The sequence below is a fragment of the Ciconia boyciana genome, chromosome 1, assembly GCF_034638445.1.
Source record: "Ciconia boyciana chromosome 1, ASM3463844v1, whole genome shotgun sequence".
NCBI lineage: Eukaryota > Metazoa > Chordata > Aves > Ciconiiformes > Ciconiidae > Ciconia > Ciconia boyciana.
This window is the reverse complement of record NC_132934.1, coordinates 86015744-86040790: the sequence shown is the minus strand read 5'-3', so window position 1 is coordinate 86040790 and position 25047 is coordinate 86015744. Positions and strand designations below refer to the sequence as shown.

The window sequence follows — 25047 nt, the reverse complement described above, 5'->3', positions numbered from 1 at the left end:
AGTAAATTTTTTTATTATTTTGCTTCTTTGAGAATGAAGCTGATTTTTGGAAACTCGTAGTAATTCATGAAATAGAACTTTTTATTTCTTTGCATCTTTTTCTTTAAAAAGGTTGGAAAGCCACCTCCAAACACCTACATACCCATGCTTTATTTAAAAATCATCCAAAACAAGCAGAAAGAATGGACAATGTAATTGAAAATGCCAGACAGATGTGAAGGCAGACGGGAAAACTGAGTATGTTATAATGGCTGTAAGTATAGACAAGGCATATAGTCTGTACAGTTTACAGTAAGGGAAGAAGAAGCTGGATGGAGAAAAAGGACAGAGTTCTCCCCAAGGGATTTCTTCCTTGGACTCTGGACTGGCACTCTGGTGTTCCTTTCTACATGCCAGTTTTGGTTTATGTTCAGGCCATTGAGTCAGACATCTTAAGGAGCCATTTACATCCACAGGCAAGCTAAGTAGAATTAATGTTCATGTTCCCATGGGGACAAGGATTGATATTATGACTGCTATTATGTCTAGCTGTTTCATGGGCTATATAAAAAGAATAAGGGATTTGTGTGTCCTTCCATCCGCTGTCCTGCCATCTGTGAGTGCCATCACAGAGGTCAAGCACAGTTTGGCTTTTAGATGCTAAATGGAATTCACTGGACATATAAAACACCTCACTAGAGATAATATAATTCTATTTGACATTCCTGTAGGAGAATTAGAGAGACAAGGATTATACAAAGTATCATTGGCAGTTTAATGTCAAATTTGGAAGAGGTAAATTAGGAACTGATTAGGTGACTACCAGAAACTTTGGCCCTCATGATTTTAAAAGGGCACAAAAACCAGATTCATGGAATGCAGTATTTCTCAAAAAGATATCAAAGGTCATTGCAAACATGGGCTTTTATGCTAGAACTCAGATTTTAACAAATTTAAGGGCATATCTAAAACTAGAAGGTACTTTGTAATTCCTTTCCTAGTAAAAGCACAGAACTGGTCATAGGAAAAGACATGCAGATCTGGATGTTTTCGTAAATACAATAATTTCAGTCATTTCTTATGTGTAAAATGTCTGTATTCTTTTTTGATAACATGCATTGCCAAAGATGATCGATTTTTTCACAGAGAAAAGCAATTGCTTCTTGACTCAGACCAGTATTGCGATAGTTTGAATTTTAATATTATTCACAAAGTTTGAATGTATTTTGTTTTAAAATGTGTGAGGAAATGTAGCACCATGCTAATTCATTCCCTTCAGCAGATTTTTTTGGGGGAGAAGGCAATATTCTGAAGTAGCAGGAATAAATTAAACAATATGATTAATAAATTATGTAATTTTGTAGTTAGGACCTCTTTTTTTCCACATTTCAACAGTTTTAAAAACAATCTTTTCTGTATGAGCCAGTTTAACTCAAACACAGACTGTAGTTTAAATATTAAGATATCATTGATCATGATCCTGCCCACACAGGTTTGATTTACTCTTTATCAATGGTTGCATGCTCTGCAGAGTCTTTGCTGCCTTCAGTAGATTTTGGTTTTATTCATATAGCTGAGATCTCTAACATAATTACTCTTCCTCTTGTTTATCTTTTTTTCTTTTTTTCCTAGATTGAATGCTCAAGTATATCTGACTACTCAGAAAAAATTATCAAGGCCAACCACTTGGACAACAGTAAGGCATATATAAAAATAATTTCTTCAGGAGAAAGAGAAGATAATTGTTTCGCTTTTTCTGATTAATTTATGTTGTGTGGCTTATATGTAAATGGTAGTTTTGCATAATTTACTTACGTAAATACAAAACTAAACACCTCATTCTAGGCACTACAATAATTTCTCACGGGAGAAGTTACTTCCACATTTACTTCTAGGCTCACAAACAACAGAAGCAAATAGGACTCATCAGCGGGCAGTTTGGTTTAGCAAAGCAGACAGAATGCCCCATATTAGAGCTGAATTCACTTGAATTCCACCTTATCTCTTGAACAGAATCCACACACACACACTTGCATTCAAATTGAAATAGGGTTCAAAGTAAAAAGTTTTCTATATCAATACAGATTTTTCACTGAGTTCCTTCTGACTTCCAAATTTTTAAAAAAAATTTTTTTAAAAAAACATATTGAAACACACACACACAAATGAAAATGTTCAATTCTCAGAATAACAGTATCATAGAAAACATTTTTCTTGAAAGGAAAACTGTTGAAATTCCCAGGGATGTGGAAACACTTCAATTAAAAAAAAATACTAAAAATACTCCCAACGTACTGAAAACTCTTAACAAAAAACATGTCTTCAGTCCTCCTCCAAATCACTGCACACATCTTTGTAACAACCTAAAAAATCAGGTTTTTTTTATTTCTTTTTTTAACTGAGGCTGAGAGACAGTTCTTTTTTAAAAGTGCTCTTTGTGAAGAGGTTGCCTTTGCTGCAGAGCAGTGCAGATTAGCTAGACTGGCTAGCAGCTTACAGGCTAGCTAGACTGTCTCATTTGCCCCCACTTTTAGCTGTGTCTGCACTGGTGCTATGCTAACACCTGCGCAGGAATAGATTTCTGTTCTGGTTTAGACCTGCTCTAATTTGTATTGCTGTCACTACCAGCTTCTGACTAACACAAAGCTGTCTGGGAGGAGAATTTATTGTACAGCATGCGTATTCAAGTGGTGTGGTGGGAAAGAAACAGCAGTGACACAGGAGGCCAGCCAGTGTATGCAACTTTTGGTTCCAAAAAAGAAGGAAACAAAGGACCAGAAAATACTCTCCTTCACAACAGGGGTAGGGCACTAAAACAATGAGCTCTTGACTTGGTTATCCTGCACCTTTGGTGCAGAGCCCGTATATTCCCAGAATGGCCTTTCATCAAATAGCTACACAAACAGCATACCATAAATCAATTCACGTTTGAATTTCCAGCAACAGGAATTGTATGTGAAGGGACCATTGGCAGAATAAATAAGAAGGATCCAGTGTGCTCCAGGGGTTGCAGAAGGTATGTATCTCTGTTTCTTCCTCCTGTTTCTCCAAGGATCAAGTCCTTGGAAAAACTGTGGAGGAAGAAGCAGAGACCCCTCCCCTTTGGCAGGAGACTTGCCTGGACAGGTTCAGCAGTCTCTCCAACTGCAGTTTGGTCTCCAATATAAACAAATTACACAACTGAACTAACATTTACACTTACACACTTTACACTGACCCACATTCACATTTATTTTAATGCAACCAGGTACTGAGCCAAAGTATCTTATTGCTCATGGAAATTTTTCTTCCCCCCCTCAACTGTTTAGAGAAATGCAGAGTCAGCAAAAGGGGATGAATCAAGAGAAAACCCACTGTTTCCAGAACAGATACAATACAGATGGGGACAGCACAGTCTGTTCCCACATGGTGCCTTATGAAGATGTTTCATCAAAGTGAAGGGAGGTGGGAGGAACTTGTGCTGCTGCTGCTGCTTAGACTGTGACTGTTCTAGGTATAAACAGAGGGCTTCAAAGTCTGCAGGTGTGTCACTCTGGCAACTGTCAGCAGTGGTAAAATTCACTCCAAAAGTGAAAGTTCTCAGGAGAAAAGAGAACTAAAGAGAACTCGTGGCTGGAGCTTACAGACATGAAGAGTCTTCAGTATAACAACAAATGAACTACTGAGCTACTAACTGTGAAAGGAAGGAGTTTAAAGAATGGGAAGAAGAAGAGAACTCTGGTCTTTTCCAGTCAGGTTGCTCTTACCAGCTGATACTTTGTGTTACCAGTCTGAATCAGAGTGTTCCCAACTTCTTAGGGGGCCAGTCTGGATTAAAAGTTTGCTATGCAAATAAAGTGGCCACATCTGTTTAGAGTAATAATAGTACTGCATGTATTTTGGAAGGACAAAACCTCATTTTCCTTGGGCTAAGTTCTAAAAATCACTCAACCCACACTTCCACTCTTAAACAGCTAACCTAGTTCTACCTAAATGAAAGTACCTTCGTCTTCCTCAAACTGAATGTTGATCACTTTAATCAATAAAAATTGCCATCATTAAAAATTGCCATTTATTAAGAGTAATACAGTAGTCTTATCAATTAGTAATGGAAAGTAAAATATTCCCTACTCACTTTATTCCTGAATTTCAAGTGCATCAGTTACCTTATCAAGGAAGAATCCAGAATCATGAGGCTTTACCCACTGCAACAAACAATATAAATAGCAGACAAACACAAGCTGAAAATTATTTGTCTAAAGAATTTGGAATACATTTGTAAATAGGATATATATAGAAATGCAAGAATGACTGGTGAATTGTGTAGTGATCCTAAAACAAAATGATTTGTTATAACTAAAATAAATATGGACATTTAATTTTCCTTTTAGCAAAAGATCTGTTCTAGTATCAACCAGTTCTATTAACTGCTTGTTTATTTGCTTTTGCAGTGGATACCCAGTCTCCTGTAAGGAGTATATAGTATTGCCAGTAATTTAATGCGCTGTGTTGTAATAGTGTCTCTGAGGATCTGAGAAACTTCTAGCAACCTTTTCAATTTCCTTGAAACTAATTTGGTGACAAAATACCTGACAGCAATGTTTTCCAGCAGTCACTTTAGATAACTGTGGAAAGTTATGCAAGTCTAAACCAGATAGAAAATTCAGAGTGAGAATGCCAGTATGTTATAAAAGATTTAATCATGAAGCAGAAAGGAATGAAAAAAGATTTTTCATGAGAGAACCGTGTTTGTACAAACTTTCTTGTTTGTGTACTGTCAGGCTAGATCTGACTTTCTCAGCTGAGTCAGCTCCCCAGAATTCATGGAAGAAATAAGCCTTAGTTTCCTCATTGTGAAGCCAGCATAATATGTTTGAAAAGCAGATGAGAATTAGATCCTAGTTCCTTAAATCTCTAATATCTCAGTGATGAGATCATTAACGTTACAGGGATGTTTAAAGGATTCTAGGTGGATTCTTTGCATTACTTGGTCAATGATCTAGAAATCTTCCAAATTCCAAAGGGCATGTAAAATTAGATCAAGCAGATAAGGCCTGTTTTTTATAGATGGGTTTTATTTGGTCTGGGCTTTGTTTTGTTTTGTTTTGTTTTTCCTTTTATACTGATACTAAAACTTCTGATTATTATACTTACTGCAAGTAGTTTTAAAATAGTGTAAAATCCATTGAGTCGCATGGAGTCACCCCTTATCTACAGGCATTCAAGAAGAGAATCATATTGAAAAGGTCAGCCTGACATTCACCAGTAAGGAACTTAATCAGGTGTTTTATTATGTGAAACATATTTCTTTGGATTCTTTTTTCAGTAATCACAATATTTAAAGGTAAAGTGGAAGAAGTTGAATTACCTGTGGATAAAGTAGACATCATCATCAGCGAGTGGATGGGTTACTGTCTGTTCTATGAGTCAATGTTAAACACAGTCATCTTCGCACGAGACAAGTGGCTGGTAGGTGCTCTGCATGTCATACTCCTTGCTGGACCAATCGTCATTTATTTTCTGACTACAAGCCTTCCCTCTCCTACTGTCACCATAACAAGACACAATTACATCTCCAAGTGCCATTTCTTAGGCTTTAACGAAAAGACTAGCAAAGGGAATCTCAGTGAAAGTACTTTGCTTTTGATTAACTGCTGGTGAAATTTGTATAGACACTATCTAATGACATTGCCACAGTCTGCAAGAGTTGCTGAGATTAAAGCTGATATGACAATCTGAAGGAAAACAATAAAGGCATGCAAGGGGTGCTTGTCTGGTTTTTGTATGTGCAGTTCAAAATGTGATGTCTTTGTCAGGTGAATAGATTACGAGATCCATTTCCCCACAATTCATCAACAGAAACCTGGAGGGCTAATGTTTCCAGACCGAGCTGCTTTGTACGTGGTAGCAATTGAAGACAGACAGTACAAGGACTTCAAAATTCACTGTGAGTAAACGCCTAACAGTAACCCTTTTCTACGGTTATTTCCCTAAAATATTTGATTCATAGTGGCCTACTGTAATCTCTTCTCTGGCAAAGTTTTGCAAAAGCCAAGAAATCATGCTGACCAGGCCAGAATTCAAATATGAAGACTGAGAAAACTCTAGTCTGGTGATAAATTCAGGAAACTTGCAGTAATTTAAAGTGCACAAAGGAAAGATGCATGAATAAATTGTAGCCCTTGCTTAGAGTCATATTGATACCTCTACCTCTATTTTAAAATGTGGATTTTAGGAGATTTAGTTTTGTTGTTGTTCTGATAAATACATCATCCCATATAACTGCCATTAAAATTGGTAATATTCTATTGCCATCCAGGTGCTGGGTTTTGTTTTTAAAATAACAAGAACAGAAAAATTAATAAGACGCAAATAAATTGTAAATGTTAAGAAATAAGCCTAGAAAAAATGATATCTTGCTAATAAGCTTGTCAAGAAGAAAAAAAAATGTAATGCTTTTCTAGCTTTTTAAAACACTTTGTGTGAGAATTTGTAAATGAAAAATAAGGATCAGAAATTTCCATTTTACTTTGATGTGAAAAAAAGTTCTAAACTTTTTTGTTTTACTTCATAGATGCATAAAATTGACTTTTTCTTTGCATTTTTTTTCCTTGAAGTTTCATTGAATGACTGGTACTGTTAGTGACCTCTACAGGTCACCTAATCCAGCCTCCTGCTCAAAGCAGGCCAGATTTCACAGTTAAAGCTGGTCACTCAGGGCCCTGCCCTGCAGAGTCAAGAGATGGGGATTCCCTAGCTTTTCTGGGCACTTGTACAAATGCTGAAGCACCCTCAGGAGTAAACATGTTTCTGAATATCCAGTCAGAATGTTCCTTGCTGAAACTTGCTTTCATTGTCCCTTGTCACCTGAAGGGAATCCGACTTTTTCTTTGTTTCTGTAGCAGCAGATAGCAATTAGATTCCCACCATTAGCCTTTGCTGTCCCAGGCTAAGCAAACCCAGTTTTCTTGAACACTCCTCATATCTTAGCATGTGGTTCACTTTCATCACCACAAAGTCATAGTCCTGGTTCATGTTCAACTTGTTGTCCCCCCGGTCACCAAAGTTTGGATTTATTTGGTCATAATAGTTTTGATGAAATGAGTAAGTAAGTTCTACATTATTTCACTCTTCTTTTTTAATTTTTTTCTTTTTTGACTTTTTATTTTTCAGAGCTGGTCAATTTCACTTAAAAGCATTTTCCATTAGGGGAAAAAATATCACAAAATTTCTAAGCAGTTCTAAGGATACATGCAAAAGCTTGGGTAAAATTAGTGGGTTCAGTTAACCTTTAAATGAAAAGGCCTAATTCCTCATTCCTTGCCTCTCAGCTCCTCTCAGAAAAGAAAGTTTGGTGTTTCTGTAATCAAATTCAGTGCCAATACACAGAACTGCCAATGGGTCAAAACTGCTATTTTGGGTCAAAAGCAAGCCCAGTGCAGTGGGGCAGTGACAAGAAGTCTGTGTAGGTGCCAGGGAGAATTATATCTACTACTCAAGCACAGCCTAGATTTTTCTGCTCAGTTATGTGATGACCTTGACAGCTAAATTCCTTACAAAATTTACAGATTCAAAAGGATGTATGAGGCATCCATTCTGTAAAGGAATCAAAGCCATTCTGGCCTAAAAAAATCCCTTATGCCTTCTTTCACCTTGCTTTTGAACCCCTCCTTTCTATGCCTTGAGCCTTTTTCTTTTCTCATAGACAATACGCCTGTTTTCAACTTGTTTATTTTTTCATTATTTAAAAAAAATGTTTCGGTTTCTTTTTCTTCTCTTCTAAAATGTTGTTTTCCTTTAAGACACTTCCTTTTCTGATTTCACCTCTGATTCCCTCCCCCCCCTTACTTTTTATACCTCTGTGTCTTCTTCAGTTATTTCCATCTCACTACTTATCTGCACCACAATCTTGTCTTCTCTTTTCAGTTTATAAATCCTTGATGGTGTCTCCTTACATTTCAATTTTTCATCTTTCTTTTTTCTCTCTTAAGGTGGGTAGAGTCTTGCCTTCATATGAGATGCAGGGCTGAGCATTTCCAAGGGCACTCAAGAACCATCACATTGATTAAGAAATAATGCAATACGAGGTTTCTAAAAAAATCTGACTTCTGATTTCTCAAACCTTATTAATGTTACAGAGTACTACTGTAGTCAATTACTCTGATTTCCTGCAAAATCTAAAACGTATAATTTTATCTTTTAACTCCTGCAACATGTCTCTGTCTAATACAGACTGTGGCATATATTTCAAAGACATCCCATGTAGGCTGAAGAACATCAGGTGATGGAGGCCCCAGCAACTCTGTTAATAGATTGTTCCTTCAGGGTTTCCTAGTTAATCATCTTTTCTGAATAACCACGTAAAAACATATGGCTTCTATAAATATAATCTGAAGTTCCCACATGCTCATGATGGCTGAAATGAAAGTTTTGATCACCAGCTCCCCTGAAATATTGAGAAACTCATAGCACAATAAAGAGATAACATATCAAAGAACTGTTCATGTCCAGATTTATTCCAATTTAGAAATATGCAGATTTTTTGCTCATACTACATTTTCAATCATAGTCCTCTGGGAACACTGGTAGCTCAAATGCTATGCTCTGAAAAAAACAAGACATTTCAAATATGCTCACTATTGCTGTTTATCAGTTTACCTTGCTTGTGTTCAAACAATGTTTTAAAAAGTTCACAGTATTCAGTTTAGACTTTCAGATGGAGCACTGAATGGACCTTGACTCATATGATTCATAAGACTAAGATTTCACTTTTTTGGGAGGTTTTTGTTTTCATTTTGTTCAGCAATCTTAAAAGCAAAGCCAGTGTACTTTTAAATGTTTCAATGTTTCAATGTTTTCATTTTGTTCAAGAAAAAAAAAAGAAAAAAACCTCAGCAAGAAACATTTATCAGAACAATCAGAAGAACAGTTCAAATATAGAAGATGAGCATGGCTTTTATATCTTTTAGAAAGTGGACATTTTGCTTTTTTGTCATGATGTACATGCAGATTAAAATTTGGGTTCCCCAAGTATTGAAACACACCTGTAATTCTACTCCTGTCAGTAATTCACTTGCTGAAACTAAGACTACTTAAATAATTAAAAAAGCCTGCTAACTGCTGATTGAATAGCAATCTATAAAAAAAGGAAATATTAACTAGAATGGATAGGAAAGGATAGAATAATCTTAGCAGCTATTCCCAAGTCTCAACCTGACATATTATATGATTTTGGGCAACACTCTCAAATGTCTAAAGCCATGAAAATCATTGACAAATCTCATATAACACGGTTTTGGGGATACCAAAATACAAGGACCGCTTGTTCAAAGATGTACATTGAGGGGTTATTTTGCCACAACTGCATTATCTGTAAAATAGCAATGATGACATAGACAACTGGGGCAGGGAGCAAAAGAGCTAAAGAGGAGAGATGAAAGTTAGGGGATGGTAGAAATTCTTCCAAATGAAAGATGCTTTGAGAAACAAAAAATATTTTTATTATTACTGCTAATCTTTGACACATCCATTTGCATTGACAGGGTGGGAGAATGTGTACGGCTTTGACATGACCTGTATTAGGGATGTTGCCATGAAGGAGCCTTTGGTGGACATAGTAGATCCAAAGCAAGTGGTGACCAATGCCTGTTTAATAAAGGTCTGGTAATTCCAAATATACCTAATTATGAATGTTTACACCTAACTGTAGGATTCTTTGAAGACCTGCTGCTTATGTTTTACTACTATCTTTGTATGCTTCTAACTAGCTGCAGAAGCCATCATCATAGAATGCTATCACAGTAAGAAGGAAAATTGTGCAGTTTTAAATTAGTCAGTACTAGTATGTTGCACATATCCAATACTGTCACCTGAGCTAAGAGTGAACATTGATACCTTGATCGCTTCTGGAATACCCAAAAGCAAGATGCTCCTTGTGACTCTGTACTCATCTGGATACTGCTAACTGTAACTTAAGACTCTTACAAATTATACATGTGCCAATACTGGATAAATAGAGACACAGTGTATTTAGATATGAATTTTAATTGCCCTACCTTCTTGTAAATAGAGGTTGGAAATTACTGATGGAATGCTGCTGAGGAGAAGGGGTAAATTAATTCTATTTGCAGTAAAAAAGACTGAAGCATCAGTTTCTGAATTGGTCAGCTCTAATTTACTCCAAAGCATGAGATCAGAATTGGAACCTAATTTATTTGTATAACTTCCTAATTCTTAGCCTCATCCAGAATGTTACTGTGCTCTGCCAACCCCAACATCTGCAGCCAGAGGTTAGCTTGTACCCTGTTCTACATATAAGACAGAATGGTCACTAGTCCCTGTTCACAAGGCCAGGTTAAGAATCCGTAGCCTGCAGGAACACATGAAAGCTCTAAAATTCCTTCCATGTGAAGGAATCCTCCTCATGTGGGACTACTCTCATGAATAAGGCTGTCCACATCAATAGCAGTGGTAGGATCAGGTCCATGAAGCCAAGAGTGTGCTCATTTATCCCAAAGATTCAGTTCTAATTTTTCCTTTTCACTTTTTGCCAGTAACAAACACAGCATTAAGTATTCCCATATGCAAAAAGGAAAGACATACCTTTAGTCTGCAGAACCTTTACTGAAAGCGGCAAAAAGGAACAGGAGTAGAAACTCTGTGTGAGTACGTATGCATGCACAGTCCATCTGCACTGAGGGGAACACAAGATGGTTGTGTCTGAAAACAGCCTGAGCCAGAGCAATTTAAAATTGCAATACACACAAAATTAACAGCTATTTAGACTGCATAAAATATGTCTGGAGAGTGAGAGATCAGATGGCAAAATGGGTTGGCTTCTCTGGAATAAAAAGTTATAAAAGCTGCGTGCCCTTAAATGAAGTGCAAATCTAATGCTTTCTTCAGAAGGTCTTTGAAAGTTTAAGACAGACAAAATTTTTCAAACTGTTCCTATTCAGGTTTTATATTTAATTCTACACAGCGTGACATCTTTTGCCCATACACTGAATGGTGCTTTACCATGTAATGGCACCTTGGGACCAAAGCAGGTAATAACTACACCAGCAGAAACCACGCTCCATTCCAGAATCTGTCCCTAATCTCACAAACTGATCACTAAAAAAAGAGAAAATTGTTAATGAAAGGTAGGAAGGAGGGAGGCTTTTGTTCAAGCTAGCAATATGGAAGCAGGAAAAACTGAGGCTGCATTTCTTTTTTTAATTTAATTCACTTTTGCACATGGTTCATTTATATAAAGTGCATTTCTTTGATCCTGAAAATATTTGTGAATTCAGAGAAAAATATTAGCCTAATATTAGCCTATTATTTGAGAATAAACAAAGTAATAATGTTTAATTATTCAAATGTTTTATTATAGCGTTTCAAGATGGCACAGCTTGTTTATATTAGGTTCACAAAGGGGTTTTTTAGGGGTGTATTCAACCCCAAACCAGCTAACTTAGGGTGCCTACCAGGTGAGTCTGGGTTCCCTGTACATTAGTCAGTAGATGGATTAGTGACTAGATGCATTCCTAACAGACCGGTCAGAGCCCTGTGCTTCTGTAGTTATTTCAATTCCCAATTTAGATGCTCTGAATTGTTCTACAAAATCAGCAAAATAAGACATCAACCTCTGCATGCTATGTGACCATGACACTTATCTAGAATGCTGGAGACTTGAGTAAAATTTCCTCATTTGTACTCTTCAGGAATTGGATGTAACCCAAGTCTTGAACCCTTCAAGGAACTCTAGCCACAAAGCCACAGGTGCACTGGGAGTGGTGCATGCAGGGAATACAGCATCTTCTCTGTTGTGGAAGCAATTCCCCTTTGAATGATCTCTTAAATATATCCCAGGGGCATAGGGATTTTCCTGGCAAGTAGGAGTCCTCTGTTTAAATTCCAAACCAGATCATCCAGGGAGGGTAGTGGGACCAAAGCATCTTCAAACCACCAGAGTCAATAACTGATCTCAGGAAAAGTGTACAAGTGTCATTCTGATGGCCTTCTGCTTTCAGTAACATTGCCTGAAAAAATGGGAAAAGTTTGAAACAAACCCAGTAAAACAGTTGTGTTTTCTTCGCTGATCCCCTTGCATATTAGAGAAATACAAATGGGTTTGGGTTGACCCAAACCTTTTTCTCCATGTTAATTTTGATTTGGTGTCAGCACCAGAGACTACAATAACAATAAATCAATTGTTCACACAGGTGCAGAAAAACCTGCAATGAGAGAGTAGCAAAAACTCACAAAACCAAACAAGAATTAAGAACATGCCACATCCAGTTTATAATAAAAAATACTGTTGGACTTTTGTGAATATCCTCCCCTATCTAGCTACAGAGGAAGGGAAAAAAAAAAAATCTACTTTTATGCTTCCATTTGTCCCACACTTTCCAGGAACAGTTTAAAGGTCCTGAAGGTCACACACCACTTTAAGATTACATAGTTTAATGCTACTTAAAGCACAAACTGCCTTCCCTGCACAAAAAAAAAATAATTATGCAACATTCTTGTTTATCAGAGAACATAGCATAACAGCAAAAAAACATTGACCTATATGTTCAAATATCCAGTTCTTTGAGAAATTTCCGATGTTTTGGGAATGTGTTCATTCACCTGTATGAAGCCTTATTTCAAAGGACATGCAGTATTTTCTGCAAAAAGGTACTGTTGCTCAGAGAGATTCAGTCACACAGGTGAGGCGCTTATCTGTGAGCTCCGATGAGTCCCATGTTCTTCCCCCATAGTAATCTTGACCCATGAGGCTTAGGACAAGGCATACCTTATGAGACTTTTCTCTTGCTCCGCTGCAACTTCAGTGAACTCCCTAATCACATTCCTTTCTCCGAGCTTCTCCTAAAGTAAAGCAAGTGACTCCTATGCCACTCATTTTCCATCTTTCTTCAAACACTGCTCTTTTTTTCTCATTTTTCTCTACTCTTTTCTCCACATGAAAATCTCCCTTCCCTTTCCTAAGTGACTTTCATGTCACCCTTTCCTTTCCAACAGTTCTCCCCACAGTCTTTCATTTCAGGATCCTCAGATTTAACTCTGCCTGTTCCCCGCCCCCCCAAAAAACCAACCAACCAAACAAACAAACAAACAACACCCTAGTAATTTTCAGGGATTTCCTTCTGTGCAAACAGGAAAAGATGGCAGAAAAGGGGCCCTATGAGGAGGCTGAGATCTCTGTTATCTAGAAGCCATAGCTACACTTGCTTCCCTGTTATTTCACCTAATAGAAAGCCAATATATGTTGCAATATCTAGTCATGCTGCAATATCTAGTCAAAACAATCTCAGATGCTCCATTCTTCCTTTCACTGCTCCCCCGAAACACCCAGAATTTAATGTTGTTTCTTCTCTCCTCATATTAATACTGCTAGTTCTCTGCACTCTTTAAAAAAGAAAAAATACTTTATTTTGGAAAAGTGAATATGTTTTGGAATATGTATTGCATTCCGTGCTCCCCTCACATCTGTATGCATGTGTGCAACTGACAATATAGGTAATTTTCTCAATGTTAGTCAGAAAAGAGGGTTTGGCCCTTTCTCCTTTCCCTAGCAATTAATTTTACTTCTCAGACTTCAGATCAATCCTTTTCCTGAAGCTGGCAATACTGCTTGTACCAATGCCACCTTGTCCTCCAGCTTCTACATCAGTTCAGCACCTTTGCCTGCTATGATTAGCACTGCCTTCACTATCACATCCTATGTTGGGGTGACCATTTCCCTCTTTGTCCAAACCAAGACAGCTAGTACAATGGGAGAGAGGAACAGGGGAAAAACCCCAACCCCAAATCCAAAAACAAACAAACAAACAAAAAACCCCACCAAAACCAAAATCTCAGATATTCACTGAGATTTAAATCTTTAACTTATCTCCATGCTCACACAATCCTAGCTGAGTAAGCTGACTGGCTGGAAAGGGGATCAGAAATGAGGTGCAGTGGCACTCTAGAAGCAACCTTAATTACAATTTGCATGAGGAAACGGGTCAGTCAGCATTTTTCCCATCAGCAAACCTGATTCAGGGCTGTTTCATTGGTTAGGTTGCCTTCAGCTAGCTTGATACCATTCAAACAAGAAATACCTAGCAGCTGGCAACACTGCATCTCAGCCTCACTGTCATCATCCCTGTGATTCTGAATGATCTTCTATACTTCATTTGCTCAGTTCTAAAGCAATTTGTGCCACAGGACAGCCCAAGAACCATTCTTTATGCAGTGAATGTAAAAACTGGACCTCTATCTGTCTCTCTGCAACAGGGACTTGTAGCATGGGATGTCTCATGGTCTTTCATGTAGTGTCAACTACAGTCTGGACCTCCTTATTTAGCTGATAATTCTGACACTTTTATTGTTGCTCAGCTTAACACATTTTATTTTTTTAGTATAATTAAGGTCTGTATTTTGATCAGATCCCTGCTTAACTATGCCCATTTTGTTGTTGTTGTTTTTGAAATCTGAATGAAATCTGGTAAATCATGACTTTTCCACTTATTTTATGCAAAGATATCATTTGTCCCCTGTGCTGTGAGCTATAATTAACATTCAATGAGTAGTGACATTTAATATAAAAATATATAGTAGCCAGAGTACGATTCAAAGAGGTCACCAAAACAGGATCAGACCAGTTTCAAAACTATATTAATTAATAAAAAACCCCACATTTGTCTCATATCTTGCATAGCAAAAAAAATATGTTTCTGTCCTTAAAAAAATGACTGCAACAGTGACCACCATTTTATCCAGCACATCTGTTCAATATTTCTGAGACATTTCCTCTAACTTCTCTAATAAAAATATTTCCTACTGCTTTTGGTTCCACTTCACCCTGCAGAGCCAACACAGCTCAGAGAGAGGGAGCTAGATCCCTTTTATGTGCCTCATCATTGGACTTAATTCACAATTTCCCCACAGTGATACCACTAAAAAGCCTCCAAAAATTACAGAAATCTGCAGCTATCACCCACCAGTCCAGTCCAGCTTGTCAAAGAAAATTTTGCAGGCTGCTATGGAAGTCTCCCATGGAAGTCTGACAGGAGACTTAAGAAATTCTTATTTCTTTTTTCTTTTTATCTTCTTTTGAGAAAAAAATAATACATTTTAAGGCTATCCCAGCTTTAAATGACCATCTGTAAGCATGGGTCACTTACAAGCACTAGTGACTCAGGGTGCCATTTCAATGTAGTAGAATAATTTTCAGTATGGTTACTCTTGAACAATATTGCTAATCAGACAGGCCAAAACTATAGCTTGCTTAAGTCATCTCACCATAAGTTTTCTAAGTCTCAGAAACACATGATAGGTGGTCCATGCAAAGACCTCAGTAACTGAAACATGGCTGCATCTTTTGATGTCTATTTTTGCAGACTTCTCTTAGACTATAGAATGCAATTGTTAAAAGAGCCCTCTACTGTGCCCTGAAAGAGGCTAAAAGAGCCCTCTAATGGACATTCTAGACTCTCCTCTCCATTTTTACAGGGTGAGTCTGAAGTAATGCTGGTGAGGTCGGTGATACGATTCCTGGCTTATGTTGGTAGAGTAGAGGAAATTTGGATTTCTGCCTACAAAGCTTCTATTTTTCTGTATGCGTGAGCAGTTTTGTTGTTAATACTAACTTTACGAATAATAGAGAGAAAAATAGTTTGGGGGTATCTGGCTCTTGCCAAATATGGCCTGACGAGGACAATAAGGACAGTGAAGCCAGATATGCTTAGAAGGATATCAGAAAGTGCGCTGATAGGAAACATTTCCCATAGCATTAGAATACAACTAATAGTATTTCAGACTTAGTATCCTCCCTATCATGACTACCAGTTTTGGAAACAACACAGATAAAAGCAATACCTAGCTAGGAAAATCAGATCCATCTAAAAAACTCAGTGTAAGCCTTGAACAGTGAGATTTAAATATTGATGGAAATAAGCAATCTCGGAGACTACATCATTGTTCACAACTACTGCAATCAAGCCACAGTACGATTTACATGATTTGCTTCTGTCTAGTTCAAGAGCAAGATACCTTGTGCTTACTATTTGGAATTGGTTATCTGACACAGGACTAGAAAGCATTATCAGCAAAAAGCAGGCCCCCGTCATGCCTCAAATGTTTTAACTGCTTGACGCAGTCAAAGTACATTCCCTTCCAGAGATGCTCAAACAAATCAGAAGTTTATTTTTATTAAAAACCCAAGTCTGCCATCTTTCCTCATGCTGACAGTCCCTGATGATGAAAGGTCTTAGAACTGGGACCTGTATCTCCATTTCAACATTCATTGTGCCTATATTTGTCAAAGCATGTTTTTACCTTTATTTCCTCCAGCTCCCACAGCCCCTCCCTGCCATTCCCAAGGACACACACTCTTCTGTGAGTGGCCTCTCTTATCACACTCTGTCAGCTTAGTCAGATAACTGGATCATTTGCTGACGATTTGGTATATTCAAATGTACCATTGATTTCTTACAGTGTTAAAGGGCTGCCTGTTGTCTTTGTTGCTGATCATTAAATAAAATGCTTAAGTACATCACCCTTAGAGTCACAGGCATCTGCATCCAAATGTCTTTTTCTTTCTCCTCAAAACAGGAAGTAGATATTTATACAGTGAAGACTGAAGAATTGGCATTTACTTCTGCATTCTGCCTCCAAATTCAGCGTAATGATTACATTCATGCCTTGGTCACCTATTTCAATATTGAATTTACGAAGTGTCACAAGAAGATGGGATTTTCTACAGGTAATCTGTATTTCTTTTAATTTCATTTCTGTTGCTATCAATATATCAGTGCTACTGGTCAGATGGTACATGAAGGTTTACTGTACCACCAGGTTTGAATTTCAGTGACAAAAATTATTGTCACTTTGGGGGAGGGGTGCAGGATGGGGAAAGGACAACTGCTTGTAGGAATTCTGCAAAAACAGAGGCAGGATTTCACAATGGCTACCAAGCTTAGAGCTCAGCGGGAATTATGACCCAGGAGTTTATGCCCATCACCAGTTATATCTAAATCCTCTGTCAAGTTTCTCAGATTAGACAGGCAATTATTGGCTCAGTAAGAGATAGCAGCTCTGCATCCTAGTTTCCCCCAAATCTAAAACTCAACAAAAGCTCTTGCTCATCTCAGAGTCTAGAACAAAACCATTGGGTTTTTTCCAAGGTATAACCACACACATACTGCTTATGTAAATCGGCTCTAACAACCCAAATGTGAAACTCTAACTTACCTTGATGAGCAGATATTTAAAGGAATAAATCCATTCCTGTAAGGCATCATTTACCAGAGTGAATAAACCAGCCAGTGTTGTAAAAAATGTAAAAACCTCATTACTGCTTTAATGACAAGAGCAACAAATTACAGTTGGTGCTGGTTGCAGTTAGCACCGTTACACAACTCAAACAGGTGTAAATGGGACCTGAAGTAAGTTAAATATGATTAGAAATCTCTTGTTTTCTCCCTTTACAGGAGTTCTCAACCCTTTACATGAGATTCAAAGCTCAAAGTACTTTGTTAAAATACTTATTTATATTTTATTCTAGAAGTATAACCATATGGATGATGTTATTTGGTACTTCATATTCTTATGTTTTTCAGTAACCATGTTTCCCTGGTCATTCTATAAATGTTTTATACTATAGTATTTCCCACACCATTATAAGAATCAGTATATAGCTAGGGAGACATGAACAATCTGTGAGGCACTGCAGTGGTATCCTGAAGTGTTAATATTTCTGAGCTTATGCTGAACAAAATTATCTAAGGTGGAAAACACTTTAGGTTTTAGGCATTTGTTTTTTCCACAGAAGGCTGATTCTTTCAGCAGCAGGCAGCCCATTAATCTTTTCTAAAAGGTAATGTAGTCAAACCTCCAATTTTCTGTAAAAAATAGCTTTGAATGAAGGGTGTAGTTACAGTGTTGTGATGTTAACTGAAACTTACCTTAGTAAAGGAGGTCTATTTATATTGTTAGAACAACATGAAAGGTCTTTCATATCATTGAGAATGTGGCTTCATCTGCAAAGGAATAATAAAACATGCTTCTGTTTTATGTGTGCATATGAACATATATGTTTTAAGAAACATCCGTTGAATAAATTAGGATATTTTATTAATGTTTTCCAGTCAAATGTGTCCCATCAACAAATCTGGCCCTCAAACCCAGCCATTCTTTGCTTGACTCTTAGACATCCCAGTGAACAGGCATCAAACGTGGCAAGGAAAAGGACCCATTATGTTATTGCAAGACGTTGCTTGCCTGCAGAGTAGACATAGACTTGCTTCAGTATCAGTATAGCAAAAGATGGCTGGGATAAGGACTTTCTTGACTCTTCTTGCCTCTTGGGTGTATGGAATAAATAGGGCTCACTCAGGCATTTAGACAGAAAATGTTCTGCAAGACCACCACAGGTGTGCTTAGCTTCCCTTAGCACATAGGAAGGGAGAACTTGAGGAAGGAGAGAGATTAAATAGTATTAGGAAGAAGAGGCTACATTTGGACAAAAGCCTAGGGCAGATACCAAATTTGGCATAGTGTTTTTCTTACAGAGCAGTTTCTACAGACCCACCTCAACTTGCACATATATGTACAAGGTATTTTGTGCTTACCTGTCATAAAAAAGAGGGGAAAGGAGTCACAATCTCTAATATTTCTGAACCTCTATCAAGAACAGTGTGCATCAGCAGTGCCTGAAAACCTAGCTTCTCTAAACTATCTGTAGCTCCCACAGGCTGCTGCTTCAGAGGTTCTGAATGCATAGTCATACACTCCCATTCTAGGATCCTTTCAAGCTTTGATGACTTGCCCTCTCTCATCATTCTTTCTGCAACTAGATCTCTTAGCTACTGGTGGCTCAGCCTCCTTGGAGGCTTGCTTGGAGAGGCTTCCTATGTCTCCAAATTCTGTCTCCTGTCACTTGGCACATGCTACATTTCTCCTATTGAAGGATTTTCTTTGCTTTACTGCCAATTCTCTGAACATCTTACTTCAGTAACTAACTTCTCCAGCAGGCTGTATGGCCCACCAAATAAAAAAGGTTGGGTGTCATTGCACGCAAATGAGGAAGAGCTGCTAGCCAGATATCCATGCAAAGTCAAATGCTTAAGATTTTCAAGTCCATGCTCAAGTTGTTTGTGTTTTTTTGACAAGGGCTTCTTCCAAAACCAAAGTTCACTCTGGCCTTCTTTGATGTAAATGAGGCTACAGCCATATCACCAATTATAGCAGATCTAGGGACCACTCTGAAGCCTGGGGGAACCAATTGGTTGTGACTTCTCTGCAGAGTACTTGGTCCAGGGTTTACTCTAGGTCCCATGTGGTCCCCCTCTAATTGCACTAAGACAAGTACTATTTATGTGGAGGGGTTAATTGTTATTCAAAGTATCTAAAACAATGGGAGAGGTGCCCTGCAGCCATTGGAGAAGTAGGGTTTTTATACCATGAAACTGATAGTACGTGAGTTGTGCCTCGAGGTATGCCATTAGGACTACAGAACCTTAAACAAGTCCATAGGACCAGACAGGAGGCATCCAAGCATGCTGAGGGTGCTGGTCAATATCATTGTAAGGCTACCCTCTAACATCTTTAAAAGGTCGTGGTGATGGGGAAGGTTCTCGATTAGAAAAAGGCAGCTATCAGATCCATCTTAAAGAACTGCAGTAAGCACCATCCATGGAACTACAGGCCAGTCAACCTCACCTCAGTGCCTGTGAAGGTTATGACAGAAATCCACCTGGAAACTATTTCTAGCTGTATGAAGGAGAAGAAGGAGATTGAGAACAGCTGGCATGGATTTACCAAAGCAAATTATACCTGACCAACCTGCTTGCCTTCTAGACACCTAGCTGTGTGGATGAGGGAAGATCAGTGGCTGTTGTATACCTTGACTTTAGCAAGACCTTTTATACACCCTGGCATAGCATCCTTACAGCTATATTGGTGAGATACAGACTGGATAAGTGAACAATAACATGGGGGAAAAATTGGCTCAAAATGTGTCAATCAGCAAAGTCAAACCAGAGGCCAGTTATTAGTAGCATCTCACACGTGACCAACAGTGAAGTCAATATTGTTCCACATCTTTATTAATGACCTGGATGATGGGATAGAGTGCACTCTCAGCAAATTTCTTGATGATCCCAAAGTGGGAGGAGCATAGGCTGCAGAGAAAGGGTTGCTATTTAGAGAGACCTACAGAAGTTCAAAATGGGCTGATGAGAACCTTATAAAGTTCAGCAACGCCAAATGCAAAGTTCTGCAGCTGGGACCAAACAACTCCATGCTATTGCTTGGGCCAACTGGATAGAAATCAGCTTTGTTGGAAAAGACTCTTGGATTCTGGTGAGCAACAAACTGAACATGAGTCAGAAATATGCCTTTGCAGCAAATATGGCCAATCACCCTGACCTGTATCAGCATGAATGTAGACAGGAGGTTGAGGGAAGTGGTTCTCTGCTTCTATTCATCACATCATGATAAGGTAGGTGCGGAACAAGTTACTCCATAAAAAGGTCATTTGGCCTTCTGTAACTGAAGGACTAGACACCACTGTCTAGAAGACTGGTCTGGATTCTCAGCTAGTGTCTGTTGGCAAAGCTCTACTGAATTCAGTAAGATATCCAAGTTTGTAGGACATGAGGAAGTGCCACTTCATTGACATATCATTTTTTTAATTATGAAGAAAATAATTGTGTGATTTGGAGTGGACTTGAAGACCTGTGCCTACATTCCACACACGTCACCCTGTTCATGGAGCACAAGTTTCCAGATATGTCAGGCTTTTCTAAGGAAGATAGCTCTGCATAAGGGCATGTGCACATGTACATGTGTGTGTACAAGATAGCAGTTATGATTTAAAATAGAAGTTCAGTTTAGTTTTGGTCTAACATGTTTTCAGTTAGAAATTTTACAGAAGCATGTCCAAATGGAAAACAGATTCTGGATCTGAAATCCTGCAAGAAGATCTCTCCATTTAGCAATTGAGATTAACAATCATTAAAACTGTCTAGACATATAGCCAGAGGTTATCTGGTAAAATACTTTTCCTTTGGAAGATATCAGTTTGCCAACACAGTTTCTGACAAAAGTTTGTTTATATCAGTCTTCTGATTCTACAATTTGGAAAAAAAAGAACTGTTAAAAATTCCTGTCCTGACAGTTTTTTAAAAAAAGCTTCATTATTTCCCCAGTCACAAACAATTTCTAAAGCCAAATATTTTTTTGAAACATGATGTTGAAATGAAAGGAGATCATTGTTTTATTAAACAGTGTTAAGATACTAATAACATGATTCAATACAATGGGCCCATGTCTGCATCAAAAAAGTGATTGGGGAAACAAATGGAAGAAAAATAAATTTATCAGAGGCTTTTTTCCAAGGTCAGGAAGTCTCTGAACTTGTACAGCTATTCTTAGGTTCCTAGATGCTCTTAACTGCAAGAATGCTAGAAACAAGAAGTAACCAATGCAAGGTCATTAGGCAATGCTCAAAGATTTGAATTTAAATCAGAAAGAAAAACAAATAACTAAAATAAAAACCTGAAATAGCAGAAGGTCATCAAAATGATTCTGCTAAGCAAGACTAGAAATTAATTTAGACCAGTATCCATCTCTGTCAAATTGCTCATAGCATATGCCTTTAAAAAGTCCAAAAACAGTTCAAGGTGCAAGTGCCCTTTCCCCAGCTGTGTCCTCCCAGAAACTATAAAATCTGCTGTCCCGGGATCATGAGTCAAAGGTTTCATCTGTGTCATTGTGATTAATAGTTTTTGATGAACCTTTCTTTCATGGTTTTGTGTAATTGGTTTTTGAACTAATTTAGATTTCTGACTTTCAAAGCACCCCCTTTGTGGAATCCTTCTTGCTGGGTATGATTCACATCTGACATACTCCAGTAAAAATCAGAAGACAACCCACTGACAGTCAATAGAATTGTGTTGTTGTAAAGCATGTTTGCTAATATAGTATATAAGTTAAAGCATTCTATGAGAAGAAAGGCTTTTTTCAATTGTTCCCAAGTCTTAATTTGATTTGTAAGACAAAGATGAAATTTCTATAAATAATACCCATATATATTTTTTAGCACCTGATGCTCCCTATACTCACTGGAAGCAAACTGTCTTCTACTTAGAGGACTATTTAACTGTGAGACGAGGAGAAGAAATCTATGGGACTATATCCATGAAACCAAATGCAAAAAATGTGGTGAGTCAGCATCACTGATTCTAATTCCAACTCCATTGATCACAAACTATAATCAACAGTAAATAAAATGCATATAAGTAAAACAATGATCATGCTAAAGGCTCTAAATTCATGTTTATTAGTAAGAGCTGTAGTCACAGCTTCACCAAAGCTGGTGACACCAATGATAATGCAGTGCTAATGTTACAGAACTCAGCCTGCAAACAAGCTAGCATGGGAAGGAAGAAATGATTCAAGTACATCACCAAGGCAGCTGCCCTCTGCAATCAGCTTGGCTCACATTTTGTGACACAAGTAGGCAAGGGTCTCTTCATACTGTCACTAAAATCAATGGTAAGATCCCTTCTGCCAACACAGGATGATCAAGAGTAAGTACTTCAGTTCCACGTCTATAGCCAGATTTCACACTCAGTGCCCAAGAACTCTTCTTTAGGAAATTAAGTAACAGATTTCAGCTCAACCTCTGTATGAACTCACTGATCAAAGGTACTTGAACTCACTAGTCAAGTGATATGGTTGTTTAAGAATTGTGGCTTTCCATAGAAAACACAGATGTGTTTTTTAAGACTAAAGCTAAAGCATGATGGATATCACACTGGTGGATGGATATGACTTGTGAAAACTTCCTCAGTTTCTCTGCTACGGGCTGAATCCCTCACCAAGTAGCAGTTATTCAGTGCTTCTTTTAACTTGTAAGGAGACTATGAGACATCATCTGATGGACAACCCATGCCTGTATAGAAGAGAAAGACATGAGAAGTATGGCTTCTGGGAGAAACAGTGGCACCATTTTCTGCCAAAAACCTTGAGCAGAATCTCTTCATTTTCTATTACAACATACAGCCATTAAAATAACCTGGTTATAATCCGTCCATGCAGTTGTAATTGTTGAAATATTGTATTTGTTGACTGCAGCAAATCTTAACATTTCATTGCCTTCCTTTTTTGCATTACTTTTCCTTTTTTGTATTACTTTTCCTTTTTTGTACCAAATACAGATTGGATATGGTTTTCATAGTAGTGTTGATACAGGGGAAGAAATAAACACAAAATAAACTTGGCATTAAAACAAGCACATTCACTCCTGAATCTACCACTTGCTGTGAAAGTAGAGGAAAATAGTCTGTTTCCCACCTTTACATTGTCCTTGGGGGACTGGAACATTTTCTTTTGGGTTGAATGTATCAATTTTCTTTTGAGGGAAAAATGAAGAAAATATTTCAAATTTGTTTGCCCAGCAGTAAGCACCTGAATGCAATTTTAGATGCTAAAATTAATGTGTTCTTGATCGTTATCATAAGACAGAGAGACCACCTTGGTTCAAAAGGATTTGTTAGTGCTTTGTTCTTCTGAAACATGAAGCCTTTCAAAAGCTTGTAGAGAGACAGATTCATTGTGTAGGGCTATGTACTGCCTCTTTCCAAAAAACATGTCATTATAAGATAAAGAATGACTGAGGGCTTCTCTACAATGGGAAGTTTACTAGATCTATTCTGGAATAACTCCTAGTGTGAAAGCACTTTACCCTAGATTAAGAGTATCTCAATGAGGGATACCCTTAAAAAATTGTTATAGAATACGTGTGCTAGCACAGCATTTCAGAAGCTTCCTAGTTGTAACCAGGACACTAAATCAGCCTTAGGAAGAATACACAAACATGCCCTAGACATAGATTGTATAGTGAATACTATTACACATCCTATATCCTGCTTTTTCAGTGTTAGCAACATTTGAAAACAAAAGAAGTTAGAAACCACAGTAGGTATCTCTTGAATCTGCAGGTCTTTTCAACCCAAGCAATGATAACTGAATTCATACACTAAACTTATGGTCTTACTAACATGTTACATTTAAATCTTTTTACAGCGTGACCTGGATTTCACAGTAGACTTGGATTTTAAAGGACAGCTATGTGAAATGTCAGTATCTAATGACTACAAAATGCGCTAGCAAGAAACCTTTCAGAGAGATGAAAAGGAGAATTTTATCACGTCCTGACCTGCTGAACTTCAAGCTAGGAACAACTGTTCACAAGATTATTATATTAAATACTAGAATGTTTACTCTGATGGAAAGTGGTAACCTGATCCTTCTTGCAGATAGTACAGGGGACTGGGATCCCACTGTGAATGTACAGTATACAGAACTGTAGCTTTTGTCAAACATATAGAAAAAATAAGCAACAGTCTTGAGTGTTCTGGTTAACTTTAGGGTGGCAGAAGATGCATATACAAATTGTACTACTTACTGTGAATTTCTGGTTCTTCCAAGCTTTGCATGTTAAAGATGATTAGGGCAGTTTTCTCACTAAGAAAGACCACTACAGCACATTACTGTGATAGTATTACTGGACTTATATTCGATATAAATTAATATATATATTGTACATGAGAAAAAAATGTCATTTCATAATAGGAATTTGCTTTGTGATTATTTAATTTTCATTATGCAGTTATGGAAAGATAATGATGTTACCTCTGGCACTATGCTAGGCAGTGATGTATTCCATTAACTGTCCAAAGTTATAGCTTTGGTAAATATTCCATGCAAAGTGTAGATAAGAGCTGGGCATTTATAGAAAGTTCAACAACTATCTTTTTGAATGTCCTCTGGAAAATGTGGACCATTAGTTTTAAAATTCACATTCACAACTCAATGTCTGTCAGAGCTTTAAAAAACATTAGCTTTTTATCGTTGAAAATATTATGTGGTGAGTTTTTATAGCTGGATTTTGCATGAGACCTTCTGAAATCAGACACCTAGTATTTAAATGTGATGAATGCAAAGTCTCTGAAATGGTGGGTAATTCATGTTTCTTGGCCATGCCATATTTCAGTTCTTCGCAAGATTCTTAATACAAAATAATTTAAAAAAAAATAGGAATTAGTG

The 25047-nt window shown here is 37.6% G+C and overlaps 1 protein-coding gene across 1 annotated transcript in view; it reads left to right on the top strand.

Annotated features, from left to right (window-relative positions):
* Positions 1-24108, top strand: part of PRMT8 (protein arginine methyltransferase 8) — a 73365-nt gene extending 49257 nt beyond the window's left edge. Inside the window, exons 5-11 of the mRNA XM_072850855.1 lie at positions 1612-1675; positions 5285-5427; positions 5818-5905; positions 9501-9616; positions 16546-16696; positions 22037-22158; positions 24025-24108. Coding sequence (XP_072706956.1) covers positions 1612-1675; positions 5285-5427; positions 5818-5905; positions 9501-9616; positions 16546-16696; positions 22037-22158; positions 24025-24108 — 768 coding nt within the window. The remainder of the gene's footprint in view (positions 1-1611; positions 1676-5284; positions 5428-5817; positions 5906-9500; positions 9617-16545; positions 16697-22036; positions 22159-24024) is intronic.
* Positions 24109-25047: the final 939 nt, after the last annotated feature.